Here is a 17362-nt window from a genome sequence, read left to right as displayed (position 1 = left end):
AATCTGTCCCAGTGGACAGTAGTACGGCCCTACAAGAATACTTCTTCCCTGCACACATGGAATTTCTATCCATAAGGATTCCATTCTGCTATCTGTGTCACGTGGAATATTTATTTATTTATTTGACTCAATTCCCTGCTTCAGAGGCAAAGTTGCTGGGGCCTCTATTACTTTACTTTAGTTTAGTTTAGTTTGATCTTGATATACCGCTTTTGCTGATGCACAGATCAAAGTGGTTTACAATAAAGATAAAATTGAAGTATGAGCAGAAAAAGAACTACAATGATGACAGGAAAGAAATATTACTCACACAAAAGGGAACTTCTAGAAAATTATAACTTCAAAGCCAGGTGAAGGGAGAGAGAAAATAAAACAAAATTGGGGAAAAGAAAACAAGAACAGGTGATGACTTCACGCCATGGACCCTACCTGGGCCCTTAAAGAATACACTGCATTGTGTAGATTCTATTCATGCAATAGCAGGACCAGCAAGATGTTTTTTTTGCAATTGGTTAAGTTGATTCAACCTCCACTTCAAGTGGTAGTGCCCCAATGGGTTCTCAATGTGGTGTAGTTGCCCATTACCGGTCTCTCTTTTTGTACCCTTTTGGAAAGCTTTAGTGAAAGATCTCACTCCTAAAGTGGTTTTCCTTGTGGCAATCTGTAGCTGGAAGGATCTCAAAGCTGCAGGCGCTCTCTTGTGGGGACCTTTATTTCTCCTTCTCTTCTGATGCTATTTCACTCTGCACTGTTCTCCCCTTTCTACCAAAGGTGGTTTCTCCTTTTCATCAGTGGATGGTGACCCTCTTGCCACACACTGAGCCTGACAATCCCACCACACTGCCACCAAAAATGAAGGACAGGTCTGTCACAAAACGCCTAGCCACCAGCCTGGGCTTACCCTGTGGACACTTATAGAGTCTATCCCCAGCGCAGCTCAGGTCCGCCTGCACCTGCCACTTGTGTTCTACACTAGCACCCTCCGCCCACCAACTGGGACATGGGATTGGAGGTAGTGTCTTACTGTGGATTAAAAACTGGTTGAAAGATAGGAAACAGAGAGTAGGGTTAAAAGGTCATTATTCGCAATGGAGAAGGGTAGTTAGTGAGGTCCCTCAGGGATCTGTGCTAGGACCTCTGCTTTATAACATATTCATAAATGACCTAGAGATGGGGGTAACTAGTGAGGTAATCAAATTTGCTGATGACACAAAGTTATTCAAAGTCGTCAAATCGCGGGAAGATTGTGAAAAATTACAAGAGAACCTTACGAGACTGGGCATCTAAATGGCAGATGACATTTATTGTGAACAAGTGCAAAGTGATGCATGTGGGAAAGAGGAACCCAAACTATAACTACATCATGCAGGGTTCAGCGTTGGGAGTCATGGACAGAGAAAGGGATCTAGCTGTCATCGTTGATGATACGTTGAAACCTTTTGCTCAATGTGCTGCTGCGGCTAGGAAAGCAAATAGAATGTTGGGTATTATTAGAAAAGGGATGGAAAACAAAAATGAAGATATTATTCTGCCATTGTATCGCTCCATGGTGCGACCGCACCTCGAGTATAGTGTTCAATTCTGGTTGCCGCACCTCAAAAAAGATATAGTGGAATTAGAAAAGGTGCAGAGAAGGGCGACAAAGATGATACAGGGGATGGGGCGACTTCCCTATGAGGAAAGGCTAAAGAGGCTATGATAGAGGTCTATAAGATAATGAGTGGAATGGAACGGGTCGATTTGGAGCATCTGTTTACGCTTTCCAAAAATAGTAGGACAAGGGGGCATTCGATGAAGCTACAGTGTAGTAAATTTAAAACAAATCGGAGGAAAGTTTTCTTCACTCAATGCGTAGTTAGACTCTGGAATTCGTTGCCAGAAAAAAGTGGTTAAGGTGGTTGACTTAGCGGACTTTAAAAAAGGGTTGGACAGCCTCCTGGAGGAAAAGGCCATAGAATGTTATTGAATGGGCGTGGGAATAATCCACTATTTCTGGGATGGGCAGGACAAATTTGTTCTTATGGCCGCTGTCGGAGACAGGGTGCTGGGCTCGATAGACCCTTGGTCTGTCCCTGCATGGCAGTACTTATTTTTTGTTTGTTTGTTACATTTGTACCCCGTGCTTTCCCACTCATGGCAGGCTCAATGCGGCTTACATGGGGCAATGGAGGGTTAAGTGACTTGCCCAGAGACACAAGGAGCTGCCTGTGCCTGAAGTGGGAATCAAACTCAGTTCCTCAGTTCCCCAGGACCAAAGTCCACCACCCTAACCACTAGGCCACTCCTCCACTCCTTATGTACTTATAACAGCCTCTGGGCAAGTCTTCTGCTCTCAAATTATCCCCAGTGATTTGTAGGTTACTGGAGCCACACTCCCAGTGGTCCCACAGTTCCCAGAAGGTACTCAAAGACCCAACACAGAAACCACCAGAATTCTTTATCAGTCCAGACAGGCAGAGGCAGTAAACTGAAAAGGAATGTTTATTCCAATGTTTATTGTCTTTAAAAATTGAACAATGAACCAGAAAGTGCAGCAAACAATAACAGGTAACTGAAATATAGATCAATTATAACACTAACTAAACATTTGTTTACTTCCTAAAAAGTACCTGGTGAGATCAGGACATATAGCTGCTCACCAGTTAACAAATATAACTGTTTTTTACAGGACTTCAGCAAAGAGATCTTTCTTTCTTTCTTCTCCCGAGCTGAAACTGAAGCAACAGCCAGCAACTGCTCAGTGATTTCAAACTCCAGGCCATTCAGAGCCCAGAACAACAACATTTGAAAAAAGCAGGTTACATCCCTGCAAGGCACTTGCTGTTATCTGTGTTAACTAAAGAAGGAATCATTCACTTATCTGTAACAGCTTTAAGCATAAACATTCAGCACCTGCTGGCCAAACTAAAGAAATACACTTAAGAATTAGTTTAGGCAGTTTTACAGGCTTAAGACACACTGTTCTGTCACACATACATTTTCTCTCTCTGCCTTTTGGAGGTACTCAGTGTCAGGACCGTCAGAGACACTGAAGCTCGATGTTCACAGACGGCTTCTCTTCTACTTGGAGGTCACATCCTTTTCAGATGTTGGATCTTCTATTTATACTGATTTGTAGTCTTCAATCACACACTAGATTAGGTTGACTATTGAGTCTATCTACATTCTTCAGAGAAAATATGTTTCTCAGAGTCTTAAGGCTCACTCTACCTAGTCATAGGCTACATTCTGGGCTGAAGCAGGGGCCATTGCTTTGAAAGATATCTGCATAGTTGCAACATGGTTGTCCTTCTCTTTTTCCCCCCAAATATTACACACTTGAATGTTTGGGCTAGACAGGACAGTGATGACAACCACAGAAGAACAAGAATCCTCCGTACGAATAAAACCAGATGAGCAAACACAGCGGGGGTGACACAAAGGATGATGCAGAATAAAAAAGCATCCCTTGGACTAAAAAGTTCACATCAGACGCTTTATTCAAAGTAAAATGAACTCAGATGCTTTACTGAAAGTAAAATGGACTCGACACAAATTGTGTTTCGGCTGCAAAGGCCTGCTTCAGGAGTCCCTGTAAATCGTAGTCATAAAGCTACACATCGTACTATGAATAACAAAAGTGAAGGTCCTGGTTAAAGTGTATGAAATGCGGGAGCGCTGTCAAACAGAGTCATAGCTAATTTAAAATTCTATTTCCTCAATATTCAGCCGGCGGCAGGCAGCGGAGTTAGTTGCAGCCAGTGACAGCACTAACACCGGATATTCAATATCTGGTTTCAGTTTTGGCTGCAGCAGCTTAACCAGCTAAGCAAATATTCAGCGCTTGCCGGTTAAGGGGCCCTTTTACTAAGCTGTGGTAAAAGGGGCTCTGCGCTAGTGGCGGTGGCCGTTTTTGCTGCACACCATGGTCCATTTTTCTACAGTGGGTGAAAATAGCCAAAAATGAAATGGCCGTGCGATAAGTTCGCACTTGCCATGCGGCCATTTTGGGTGGAAGCACTTATCACCACCCATTGAGGTGGTGGTAAGGTTTCCCATGATAACCCGGCGGTAACCAGGCAGTGCGCGATGCTGCCCGATTACCTCTGGGTAACCCCCTATGGTTATATGTTTTCTGTATTTCTGCTAGTACTAGAAATGGTGCACGGAGGTGGCCCAATGTAGGTGCCGGCAGTAGTTCTGGGTTGCCGCATGGCAACTCTTAAGTAAAAGGGCCCCTAAGTTGATAGTGGTTAAAGATAGGCCTGCTATTTTAAGTGGCCTGTCTTAATCGCTTAATGTAGCCAGTTTAGCACTGAATATTTGCACATAGCCATCAAAGTCGCGCAACACAGCCGGTTAGCGGCTAGCAGCTAAGTGCTAATATTTAGCGGAGATAACTGGCTACCTTACACTGAATATTAGAGCTTAGCCGGCTAAGCGCTATTTTACCTGCCAGGAGCTGTTCCGGGCCGGTTAAATAGCATTGGGTATCGGGCCCTCTGTCTGATTTTCAAGGTCTTTAAATTAAATGGTCCAGATTACTTGAAGAACAGGATCTTGTGGTGCTATTTAACATATTTATAAATTATTTGGAATGATGTGGGTTGATTAAATTTTCAGATGACACAAAACTATTCAAAGGTGTTCAAACACATGTAAACTGTGAAAAATTGCAGGAAGACTGTAGGAAATTGGAAGACTGGGCATCCAAATGGCAGATAAAATTTAGTATGGACAAATGCAAAGTGATGCACATTTGACAGAATAACCCAAATCATAGTTGATGCTGATGCTGGGGTCCACTTTGGTGGTCAGCACCCAAGAAAAAGATCTAAGTAGCATCGTAAACAGTATGCTGAAATCTTCTGCCCAATGTTCAGCGGCAGCCAAACAAGCAAAACAGGACGTTAAGAATTATTAGGAAAGAGATAGTAAATAAGACTACTACATTGCCATTGTATCACTCCATGGTGTAGCCTCACTTTGAGTATTGCATTCAGTTCTGGTTTCTGTATCTCAAAAACATATATAGTAGAATTGGAAAAGGTTCAAGGAGGAGCGACCAAATTGATAAAGGGAATGTAACTCCTCTCATATGAGAGAAGGGCTACAGAGGTTGCGGCTCTTCAGCTTGGAAGAGAGATGGCTGAGGGTAGATATGATTGGGGTCTACAAAATCCTGAGTGGTGTAGAACGAGTAGAAGTGAATCAATTTTTAACTCTTTCAAAAAGTACAAAGACTAGGGGACACTCAATGAAGCTGCATAGAAATACTTTAAAAACAAATAGGAGGAAATATTTTTTCACTCAACAAATAGTTGGGCTCTGGAGCTCGTTGCTGGGGGATGTGGTGACAGTGGTTAGCGTGTCAAGACTTGGAAATGTTTTGGACAGGTTCCTGGAGGGAGGGGTCCATCATCTGCTGTTGAGATGGACATGGGGAGGCCACTGCTTGCCCAGGGATTGGTAGCATGGAGTGTTGATGCTGTTTTGGTTTCTGCAGTTTGCTTGTGACCCGGCTTGGTTGCTGTTGTAGACGGGATCTGGCCTTTTTATGGTTTAATTTCATTTTTTAAGCAGTTTCTTATGTTTTCCAGATTATGAGTAATTGGAAATATCATAAACCAAAAGTAGCTTCATATTGGCTGATTAAACTGGACTCAATGAAACAAAAGAAGGTAAGCAATAGCTATTCAATATTTGACAAGCAAAATGTAACGATCTTCACGTTGGAACAAAGTATATGAAAGCTCAGCTCTCAGTGGTAACAAAGGGTACTTTCTGATTCTGATTTAAGATGTTACTGACATTTATTTGGCAGCTGATGGAATCATTTTATTGCCACTACAACAATGACAGTTTGCTTGCAAAACAGCTGTTATGAAAATTTAGGGACATTTTTCTACTCTGCTGTTAACATTATCCAGTCAGTAGGATACATTGAGTTCTGAAACAGCAGTTAATGACTGTATTGTATGATGAAAATGAACTTGTTTTACTCTTGCACCTCCCTCCCCCCCCGTTAGTAAATGCCATTATGACCCAGATTCACTAACACATTTTTGTTTTCAAAAGAGAAGGGCGTCCATCTTGCGACACAAATCGGGAGATGGGCATCCTTCTCCCAGGGTCGCCCATATCAGCATAATCGAAAGCCGATTTTGGGCATCCCTAACTGCTTTCCGTCACGGGGATGACCAAAGTTCCCGGGGGGGGGGGGGGTGTCGGAAGCATAGCGAAGGCGGGACTGGGGCGTGCTTAACACATGGGCGTCCTCGGCCGATAATGGAAAAAAGAAGGGCGTCTCTGACGAGCACTTGGCCGACTTTAGTTGGTCCATTTTTTCTTGCGACCAAGCCTCAAAAAGGTGCCTGAACTGACCAGATGACCACCGGAGGGAATCGGGAATGACCTCCTCTTACTCCCCCAGTGGTCACTAACCCCCTCCCACCCTAAAATATTTTTTGCCAGCCTCAAATGTCATACCCAGCTCCCTGACAGCAGTATGCAGGTCCCTGGAGCAGTTTGAGTGGGTGCAGTGCACTTCAGGCAGGCGGACCCAGGCCCATCCCCCCTACCTGTTAAACTTGTGGTGGTAAATGTGAGCCCTCCAAAACCCACTGTACCCACATCTAGGTGCCCCCCTTCATCCCTTAGGGCTATGGTAGTGGTGTACAGTTGTGGGGAGTGGGGTTTTTTTTTGGGGGGGGGGGGGGCTAGCACACAAGGTAAGGGAGCTATGCACCTGGGAGCTTTTTCTGAAGTCCACTGCAGTGCCCCCCAGGGTGTGCTATTGGTGTCCTGGTATGTCAGGTGGACCAGTGCACTACGATTGCTGGCTCCTCTCATGACCAAAGGGCTTGCATTTGGTCATTTTTGAGATGGGCGTCCTTGGTTTCCATTATCGCCGAAAACCGGGGACGACCATCTCTACGGTCGACCTAAATGTTGAGATTTGGGCGTCCCCGACAGTATTATCAAAAGGAAAGATGGACGCCCATCTTGTTTCGATAATACGGATTTCTCCGCCCCTTCGCCAGGACATCCTGTGAGGACGTCCTCAGGAAAACTTGGGTGCCCCGTTCGATTATGCCCCTCTAAGTGTTTCTGTCATTTTGTGTTTTTGAGGAAAAAGCTTAGGGATAAGTAACCAAGCTGTAATATAATATGGTATTTGACTGCAACGTAGTTTACTATAGGAATTATCTTAAAGTAACGTAGTACTGCAGGTTGGTGACTTGAGTGGTAAATGAATAACACAACTTGAGGTCAACTTCACAAGCTATACTATTCTGCTCTCTGGGAGCATCTGACCACTAATTCTCCTGGGGTACCTTTCCTTAAAGGGGCTGGAGCTATATAAATAGTGGTTCTCTCCCTCTACCCCTTCTCTTCCCAAGCAAAGATATTTCTTCCTAAACCAACCCTCCTACCCCCCTACAAGCAGCTTTTTAAATCCTAGTCTAAGACCCCCTCTCCCCCACATAGGCACCATGGGCCTACCTGAAAGAATCCCTAGTGATTCAGAAGAATGTGATAGCAATTCCCAGTCATTCCTACTCCTTGTAGCTCCTAGTTAAAAATGATGGCCATGATTGGGGAGGGGAATGCCTTGGATTAGGATTTAGAAATGTGTTTTCAATGGGGTGAGGAGAGCATTGGTTCAGAAGAGTGAGGTCTTTGCTTGGGGGCTATTTATACCGCTCTGGCCCCATCAAGATGGTGTCCCGGAGCATTAGGCCACATCTAAATGATCTAAAGCTCCCAGGCAGGAAAAATAACACTAACTTTGAGCCAATGTTATTTTTCTACAAATAAAGGAGGTTGTTGAGTTCAACGTAATCTCTGCTATTTGATTTGCATAACAATGAGGTGCTTTGCATCTCATTATTATTGATCCCACAGTGAGTTAAATGAAATAAACTAACTAACTAAATAAATAACGTTACAGTACAATAATGCATGAGTTTGCCATTTAATGTGCATTAAAAGGCAAATAAGTAACTACCCCCTGAGTGATTCAGGTTCTGCATGTACAGTTTGTATCCATTAGTTATCTGCATTTGATCCGTTTTACACATAGCACAGTTTTGTATACAGCTCAGTTCCAAAATTAACTGTTCTTTATTGCCCTACCAGACCAGTCCAGATGTTTGTTTGCCTTCTCCTACCAGCAGATAGAGAATGAGAACCATTGAACTAGTGACATCTATTTTTAAGTGCCCTTTGCAGCTCCTCACTAGTCAGTATTTCTGAGTTTTCAGCAGATGGTAGAAGAGGCACCCTTTACAGTCTGAGACTGGTGGACTAGGACAGGTCGAGGGCATTTATGGTAGGTGAATTTTAATTGGGCTTCCCCCTTGGAGAAAAAAAGATTGAGAAGAAAAAAAGAACACTGAAACTAGGAAGTGAGCCTTCTAGCATGGCTTGGTTCTGGCTATGCTGGTTCTTTCTTCCCTGGGTGCTAAACCTGGTTAGGCCAGGTTCATTCCCCTCCTCCTTCCCTTGCCTCCATAGGTCTCTGATGGGGGATTACCAGCTTGTGCCTCAGTTCCAGAGGGCCCTTCAGAGCCACCAGGGATAAGGACTCAGCTATTAAATTTAAAAAAAAAATAAAATAGAATATGCAATTACAGGACAGTGGCTAGCAGCCAAGGCTATATTGCAGCAGAAGTTCCTGGGGTAATTGTGGCACTGGGAGACAGGGTGTGCTGGTAAGTAAAGTTTTTTTTTTCTCAGATGCAGGAGTATTGTGGATGTTGGTCTTGGTGAGCAACCAGGCATGAAGTGTATGGCTGCACGTACAGGAGGTAATGGAGGACCCTAATTTGGTAGGACAGGCTGCCATTACTGCTACTGTGGAATGAGAGAAAGACCCTCTGGTACTCAAAAACCAAAATTTGAACTTGGCATCATGTAACTGATGTATGTTTTAACACCTTAAATGGTGTAAGTATAAGAATAAAGGAGGAAAAGACCTCAGACACCCCTGTAAATATGGCTTAAGGCTGGGGTGTACCCAGGGCCAGTCTTAGGCAGAGGCGACCAAGGCGGCTGCATAGGGCCCCGTGCTTAAGGGGGCCCCGCGTGGCGCGCCTCAACTACTCCTGAAGTCCTCCTGATCCCGCTTCCACTTGGCCGCTCTGCTCCTGCCACCGGCGCCCACCCCGTCCGCCGCTGAGCCCGCCATCAGCTCCCCGGACCCTGACAGTTGCAGGCAGTGACGTGACGCCCCGAGCCCCGGCCTGACAGACAGTTGCAGCGCCAGCTCAGCGGCTCCAGCTTTTCCCTTCCCGCTCAATGTCCCGCCTTCTGATGAGGTATTTCCTGTTTCGGCGAGGGCGGGAGTCACTGAGCGGGAAAGGAAAAGCTGGAGCCTGGTCGTGGTCAGAGGTGAGCCATCACTGTGTGACGTGAGTGCGACTTAAATAGAGCTGCTAAGAAATCTTAAGGATATTTATCTGGGCTATTTCAACAAAAAGGATGAGTGGAATGTAGGGAGAACAGGCTGCAATGCTGTGGTTTATTTTTCAGGATATGTTCCATGAATGTTTTCTTTTCCTAATCTGCTTATTATGCCCATAGTCTGTATCCTTGTGTATTTTTTAAATGGCATTTATTTTAATAAGACTGAAACCTATTAATTGTGATTGAGGAGTGCAGCTGTTAATTGGGGACCATTTATATTAGGAGCATCTGAACAGTGAGCACTGCACCCTGAAGGACAGATGACAGTGTGAAAGAGCAGAAGGGTTAATCTGTTTGATCTTTGTTTTAAGATGTATTCCTAATAAATGTTTGTGTTTTAGAAGCATGAATGCCACCATGCATATTTTTTCATCTAAACATTTTATAGACTATATCCATTTTTTGTCCCATACTTGCAATCATATTAAGGCACAGTGAGGTGTTTGGGGGGGGGGGGGGGGTTCTTCTTTAGATTAATTCAAGGATTTTTTTTCTAATTAGTTATGGTGTGTGGAGGGGTAATTTTATAACAGGACACCTATGTAAGAAGTCCAAAAAGCTTTACTGATATGGTACTAAAAAAAAATTACAATTTAATCAGAATACGGCAACAAGATTAATTTTCAAAAAGTTTGATCATGCATTGCCTTTTTAAAGGGTAAATCTAGGAATGGAATGGAGAGAGGAGGGCTGTTGTGTCTAGTCTATCCCACAGAAGTATATAATTAAGTTTGAAGCTTGATGACTGACTGGGGGCCCTCTCCCTCTTCTGAAACTGGAGAAAGGATAGGGACAGGGCTACAGATGGTAGGCAGGACACATAAGGACATAGGAGGATGGTGGACATGATGAGAGAAAAAATATCAAATGGAAAGAAGACACTGCATAAAACAGAAGACACTGGGACCAAAGCGAATAGAAAAACTAAATAAAATGTTTTCTAAAAATTGAATAATCTTATCAATGGGGTGGAGCTAGGGTGGGGTGGGGCTAGGGTGAGGGTGGAGCTAAGGCAGGGGCAGGGCTAGGATGAGGCCCCACCAAATTGGTCTGCATAGGGCCCCGCACTTGCTAAGACCAGCCCTGGGTGTACCTTCAAATCGTTGGCCAGAAAAACCTCCTTCATATCAAAACACAGTATGATGTGGTAAACCCTTTTCAATGATGAATCATTAAATTCTATCCAAAGCAGCGACAAAACATTTATCTTTTTAAAAATGATGCAAAAACCAACAAGGCCTCCATTTCACAACAGCTTCATCGAGGGTTGAACTTTAAAGGTGTGCTGTCATACTCAATCACGGCTTCATCACATGGTGCAACGAAAACCATTCAGTGTTTGTCACCTCTGCAAAAATATAAGTATGTATGGATTTTAACAACTCAACAATAATAAACATCAAATTAAAAAGGCAAAGCACTCAATCAGAAGCACCTCTGCCATGCACCTAGTTATAGAATGTTGAACTAGATTCAATTAAAATGTCTCCTCTATGTAAACAAAAAGCCAAAAATCTTGTAGATAAATCAAAGTCTGCTTTGAAATGACATTGCAAAAACAACCATGCCAATAGGCAACTCCAGTTCTCTTTGGTGCCCTCTCTGCCAGAGTATCACTCTTTCCCTCCCATTCAAATGTCCCAGCAGTACGAAAAAGCTCTGTGACAAAACAATGGGTTTTAAGCTGTAAAACTATTATTTCTTAAAGTGTATTTCTCCTATTGGCCAGCAGGTGGTGGTTCTTTTCTTTAAAGCTGTTACAGAGAAATGACTGTTTTTACTTTAGTCTAACACAGTTAGGAAGTAAGATGAAGTATACCTTTGAAAACTTGTTGTGCTGGGCTCTGATTGGCCCAGGAGCTCAGTTTATCTAGAATGTACTGGCTTTTTTCCCCAGTCTTAGCCAGGGAGAAAAGAGAGAAAAACCTCTTTGCTAAGGTCCTATGAACAGCTATATTTGATAACCTGTGAACAGCTATATGTCCTGAACTCCTCAGGTACTATTTAGATTGTAAACAAATGTATAGATAGTTTTATAATTAATCTTTTTCCAGTTACCTGTTATTTCTTTTCTGATTGCACCTTTTCTGTTCAATGTTCTAATTTTTCATGACAATAAACAATTTACTACCTCTGCTTGTGTGAACGGACTAAGAATCCTGATGGTTTGTGTGTTGGGTCTATGAGTGTTTTCTAGGAATGGTGGGACCACTGGGAGTGTGGCTTCAGTAACCTAGGAATCACTGGGGATAATGTGAGAGTGGGAGAGTCGCCCAAAGGTGGTTGGGACCCAGTCGGTGGGAGGAGGGTGCTAGTGTAGAGCACAAGTGGCAGGTGCAGGTGGACTTGAGCTGTGCTGGTGATAGACCCTCTAAGTAGCCGTGGGGTAGCCCCAGGTGGGTGGCTAGGTGTTTCGTGACAGTCCCTGTCCTTTTGTGGTGGCAGCATGGAGGGTTTGTCAGGCTCAGTGTATGGATGAGGGTCACAATCCACTGAGTGGTTCAGAGTATTTTGTCTGTATCCTCTAGGCACAACACAGTGAACGAGTGTAGCAGTAACAGGGTCCTTTCCCCATTCAATTTTTTTGGTAGTGTTAGGAGATTAGCAGCATGCTGATGGCAGCTGGTAGCAACCCTCAGACACTGGATGTGCCTAACCTAACACAAGAGCAACCGGATAACCTCAGCGAGGAGGAGATGCAGAACCAGCCTTTGCAGAGTTCTCCTGGGTTGAGAGCGGACCCCTTTTGGGCAGAGGTCTGTGAGTTGGCAGAGCAAGATGCCACACTAGCTGAGATCCTATAGATCTACATGCTAGAATGACAGTGGCTAGAGCAACAGCAGCTGCGGCGAGAGGAACAGGAAGAGCGATAGTGGCGAGAGAGCGGGAACAGCAGCGTGAAGAGCGGGAGTTCCAGCTGCAGAAATTAAAGATGGAGCTGGAAATGGCTCATATCCAAAGCTCCCTCCCAACCCCTGCAGCTAAGGCCTGAGGCAGGATCCACAGCCTGGATCGGGCCCAACTTTTTTGCACTGTTTGATGATACCCAAGGTGTCATAGATGGATATCTAACTGCCTTTGAAAAAATTTGCCATCTCAATGAGATTCCTCTTCAAGACTGGGTGTGCTATCTAGGAGGAAAGCTCACTGGTAGAGCACTTGAGCCATTCCAAGGACTGTCCATGAAGACATGCTCCTGGTTTGAGGAGGTGTGCAAAGCTTTGTTGAACCATTACCCCCGAGACCTACAGACTAAAGTTCCAGACTTTGCAAAAGGGGGCGGATGATATTCACAGTGAGTTTGTGATCCAGTTAAGATACCAGCGGTGGCTCAGTTGAGCTGAGGTTAAAACCCTGGAGGACTGCCAAAACTTAATGGTCCTGGAGCAGTTTCTTCAGCATTTTCATCCAGAGGTGAGAGAACATATTCAAGGTCACCAGTCCCGTACTTCAGAGAATGCGACTAAGTTGGCAGACATCTTTATGGCTAACCATCCCTGGTTGGCAAAGAGAAGCCATCCTTATCCGCAGCAGCCACGATCTAAGGGCTATCAGGGCCCTAAGCCAAATATCCCTACAACCTCAGAGACTGTCTGCAAACCCTCCAGTGTTCCCCAAAAAACTAAAGACTTCAGGCATGAACATCCTTGTTAGTGTGGGCGTACAGGACTTTTCAAGGCAGATTGCCCAGATAATCCCAAGCCTGCTCTACAGAGCATTTCAGTTCTGGCACCAAAACTGGTGGCTTTTGTGGGTGGCTGCAGTCCCACAAAGGAGGCCCATGCAGTTGCTGAAGCACAGAAAGTTTCTGGTCATTTATCAAGCAAGGAAGCAGATGGGTTTCCACAACACTACAGCACCCCAGTAACTGTGAATCAGACCCAGGTAGCTGGGCTTGTGGACTCTGGCTCTAGCATGACTATTATGACCATGCTATTCTTCCAGGGCATACTGCAGAGGTAGTGTTAGCAAATGAGTCCAGAGAGATTGGGGTACCAAACCTGGATATAGCAGGTGGTGTTTCTTTGCTTTAAAGCTGATATAGAGAAATTCCTGTTTTTTCTTTAGTTTAACACATGAAGTAAAATGCAGTATATTTTTGAAAGCTTGTTGTTCTGGGCTCTGATTGGCCCAGGAGCTCAATTCATCTAGGATGTACTGGCTTTTCCCCCAGTCTTAGCCAGGGAGAAAAAAAGAGAGAAAGATCTCTTTGCTGAGGCCCTGTGAACAGCTATATGTCCTGTACTCCCCATGAACTATTCTAGGAATTGTGGGACCACTGGGAGTGTGGCTTCTGTAACCTAGAAATCATTGGGGACAATTTGAGAGTGGGAGTCTTGCCCAAAGGCAGTTTGGACCCAGTCAGTGGGAGGAGAGTGCTAGTGTAGAGCACAAGTGGCAGGTGCAGGCAGACCTAAGCTGTGCTGGTGATAGACCCTCTAAGTGCCCTAGCCTCAGGTGGGTCGCTAAACATTCTGTGACAAGCTTCCTTAGGAGATACTTGTGTGGGTTTTGTACTCCAATTCAATTGTTTACATAGTAACATAGTAGATGACGGCAGAGAAAGACCTGTACGGTCCATCCAGTCTGCCCAACAAGATAAACTCATATGTGCTACTTTATGTGTATACCTGACCTTGATTTGTATCTGCCATTTTCAGGGCACAGACCGTAGAAGTCTGCCCAGCACTAGCCACGCCTCCCACCTCCAGCTCTGCCACCCAATTTCCGCTAAGCTTCTGTGGGTCCATTCCTTCTGAACAGGATTCCTTTATGTTTATCCCACGCATTTTTGAATTCCGTTACCGTTTTCATCTCCACCACCTCCCGCGGGAGGGCATTCCAAGTATCCACCACTCTCTCCATGAAAACATACTTCCTGACATTTTTCTTGAGTCAGCCTCCCTTCAATCTCATTTCATGTCCTCTAGTTCTACCACTTTCCCATCTACGGAAAAGGTTTGTTTGCAGATTAATACCTTTCAAATATTTGAACGTCTGTATCATATCACCCCTGTTTCTCCTTTCCTCCAGGGCATGTTCGGGTCAGCAAGTCTCTCCTCATACATCTTGTAACGCAAATCCCATACCATTTTTGTAGCTTTTCTTTACACTGCTTCAATTCTTTTTACATCCTTAGCAAGATACGGCCTCCAAAACTGAACACAGTACTCCAGGTGAGGCCTCACCAACGACTTATACAGTGGCATCATCACCTCCTTTCTTCTGCTGGTCACACCTCTCTATATACAACCTAGCAACCTTCTAGCTACAGCCACCGCCTTGTCACACTGTTTCGTCACCTTCAGATCCTCAGATACTATCACCCCAAGATCCCTCTCCCCGCCTGTACATATCAGACTCTCACCGCCTAACACATACGTCTCCCGTGGATTTCTACTCCCTAAGTGCATCACTTTGCATTTCTTCGCATTGAATTTTAATTGCTAACCTTAGACCATTCTTCTAGCTTCTGCAGATCCTTTTTCATGTTTTCCATTCCCTCCTGGGTGTCCACTCTGTTACAAATCTTAGTATCATCTGCAAAAAGGCAAATTTTACCTTCTAACCCTTCGGCAATGTCACTCACAAATATATTGAACAGAATCGGCCCCAGCACCGATCCCTGAGGCACTCCACTACTCATCTTTCCCTCATCCGAGTGAATTTCATTAACCACCACCCTCTGGCATCTGTTCTTCAACCAGTTCGTCCTATCTTCAGCCTGTCAAGTTTATTCAAGAGCCTCCTGTGGGGAACCGTGCCAAAAGCTTTGCTGAAATCTAAGTAGATTACGTCTATAGCACATCCATGATTCAATTCTCCAGTCACCCAGTCAAAGAATTCAATGAGATTCGTTTGGCACGATTTACCTTTGGTAAAACCATGTTGTCTCGGATCTTGCAACTTATTGGCTTCCAGGAAATTCACTATCCTTTCTGTAAGCATCGCTTCCATTACTTTTTCAATAACCGAAGTGAGGCTTACCGGCCTGTAGTTTCCAGCTTCTTCACTATCACTTTTGTGAAGAGGGACCACATCCGCTGTTCTCCAGTCACACAGAACCTCTCCCGTCTCCAAGGATTTATTAAACAAATCTTTAAGAGGACCCGCCAGAACCTCTCTGAGCTCCCTCAATATCCTGGGGTGAATCCCATCCGGTCCCATGGTTTTGTCCACTTTTAGATTTTCAAGTTGTTCATACACACTCTCTTCCGTAAACGGTGCTATATCCACTCCATTCTCATATGTACTTTTGCCAGTCAATCGTGGTTCTTCTCCAGGATTTTCTTCTGTGAAAACAGAACAAAATTATCTATTTAGCAAATTTGCTTTTTCTTCATCATTATCTACATAGCGGTTCGCAGCATCTTTCAGTCTCAGAATTCCCTTTTTAGTCTTCCTCCTTTCACTAATATACCTGAAGAAATGTTTGTCACCCCTCCTTACATTTCTAGCCATTTGGTCTTCCACTTGCGCTTTCACCAGACGTCTCTCTCTCTTGGCTTCTTTCCGTTTCATCCGGTATTCCTCTCCGTGTTCCTCTTCTTGAGTTTTTCTGTATTTCAGGAACGCCAACTCTTTAGCCTTTATTTTCTCAGCCACTTGCTTGGAGAACCATATCGGTTTCCTTTTTCTCTTGCTTTTATTTACTCTCCTTACATAAAGGTTTGTGGCCATATTTATAGCTTCTTTCAGCCTGGACCACTGTCCTTCCACTTCTTTTACGTCCTCCCAGCCCATCAGCTCCTTCCTCAGGTATTCCCCCATTTTACTAAAGTCAGCATGCTTGAAATCCAGGACTTTGAGTTTTGAGTGGCCACCCTCCACTTCATTTGTCATATCAAACCAAACTGTTTGATGGTCACTGCTGCCCAGGTGGGCACCCAGTCGGACATTTGACACACTATTCCCATTTGTGAGCACCAGATCCAGCGTCCCTCGGTTCTGTCACCATTTGTCTGAGCAGAGCACTTTGAAAAGCATCCACGATTTCTCTACTTCTTTCCGATTCTGCAGATGGAACCTTCCAATCTACATCCTGCAGATTGAAATCTCCCAGCAACAGCACCTCTCTCTTCTTTCCCAACTTTTGAATATCTGTGATCAGATCTTTAGTTCATCCAATTGTGTCCTAGGTCTGTAGACAACACCAACGTGGACAAAGGTTCTATCATCTCTTTTTAAGGTGATCCATATCGCTCCTTCCTTTCCCCAGGTCCCTGTCATTTCAGTCGCTGCGATATCATTTCTCACATATAGAGCTACTCCTCCACCTTTAAGACCATCTCTATCCTTCCTAAATAGATTATAGCCTGGTATGTTTGCATCCCATTCATGGGAACCATTGAGCCATGTCTCCGTGATTGCAACAACATCTAAGTCTGCCTCCAACATCAGGGCTTGAAGGTCATGAACTTTATTGCTTAGACTGCGAGCATTTGTGGTCATCGCTTTTCATCAACATTTCAGTGGAGTTTTTATCTTCTGTTTAGTTTCTTGTTTAGTCTCACTTCTTGCTGTGTTGGTAAGAAGTGATTTGCTAAGATTGTTGTTTTCATTGCTTTCTTTTCTACTGACACATCTTGTCTTTTAGCTTTAGCTGAGGGTGACCACTTGAAGTGAACTGCCTCCATATGCCACCTCCGCCTTCTAGTTTAAATGCCTAGAAATAAGTCTGAATTTCTCCCCAAGGATTTTTTTCCTGTCACAGTGAGATGCCAATTTCCTACCCTGTGGAGAGGCTTTTTCGAAAGGGCGTCAAAGTCAGAATAGAGATGTCCAGCTCATAACGTCCAAAACGGACGTACATGTATTTTTATGAGACGTCCATATGCTTTGAAAATAAGCTCCATAATTGCCCTTCCTGGTGTCAAAATAACAACCACAGTCAAGTTGTATAGAAAGTAAA

General features: G+C 44.2%; 1 protein-coding gene across 4 annotated transcripts in view; it reads left to right on the top strand.

Annotated features, from left to right (window-relative positions):
• The window catches only part of TTLL7 (tubulin tyrosine ligase like 7), a 324337-nt gene that overhangs the window by 228082 nt on the left and 78893 nt on the right, over positions 1 to 17362 (top strand). For 3 of the 4 annotated variants that reach the window (XM_030206297.1, XM_030206296.1, XM_030206298.1), the window contains one exon: positions 5580 to 5660. In XM_030206297.1, the coding sequence (XP_030062157.1) occupies positions 5580 to 5660 (81 nt within the window). Of the gene's footprint in view, positions 1 to 5579; positions 5661 to 8721; positions 8781 to 17362 lie in introns of those variants that run through there. The other variant, XM_030206299.1, reaches the window with a different exon arrangement.

This window comes from Microcaecilia unicolor, chromosome 6 (genome assembly GCF_901765095.1).
Source record: "Microcaecilia unicolor chromosome 6, aMicUni1.1, whole genome shotgun sequence".
In the NCBI taxonomy this organism is placed as follows: Eukaryota; Metazoa; Chordata; class Amphibia; order Gymnophiona; family Siphonopidae; genus Microcaecilia; species Microcaecilia unicolor.
The sequence above is the reverse complement of the archived record's forward strand: the minus strand, read 5'-3'. Positions and strand labels throughout refer to the sequence as shown.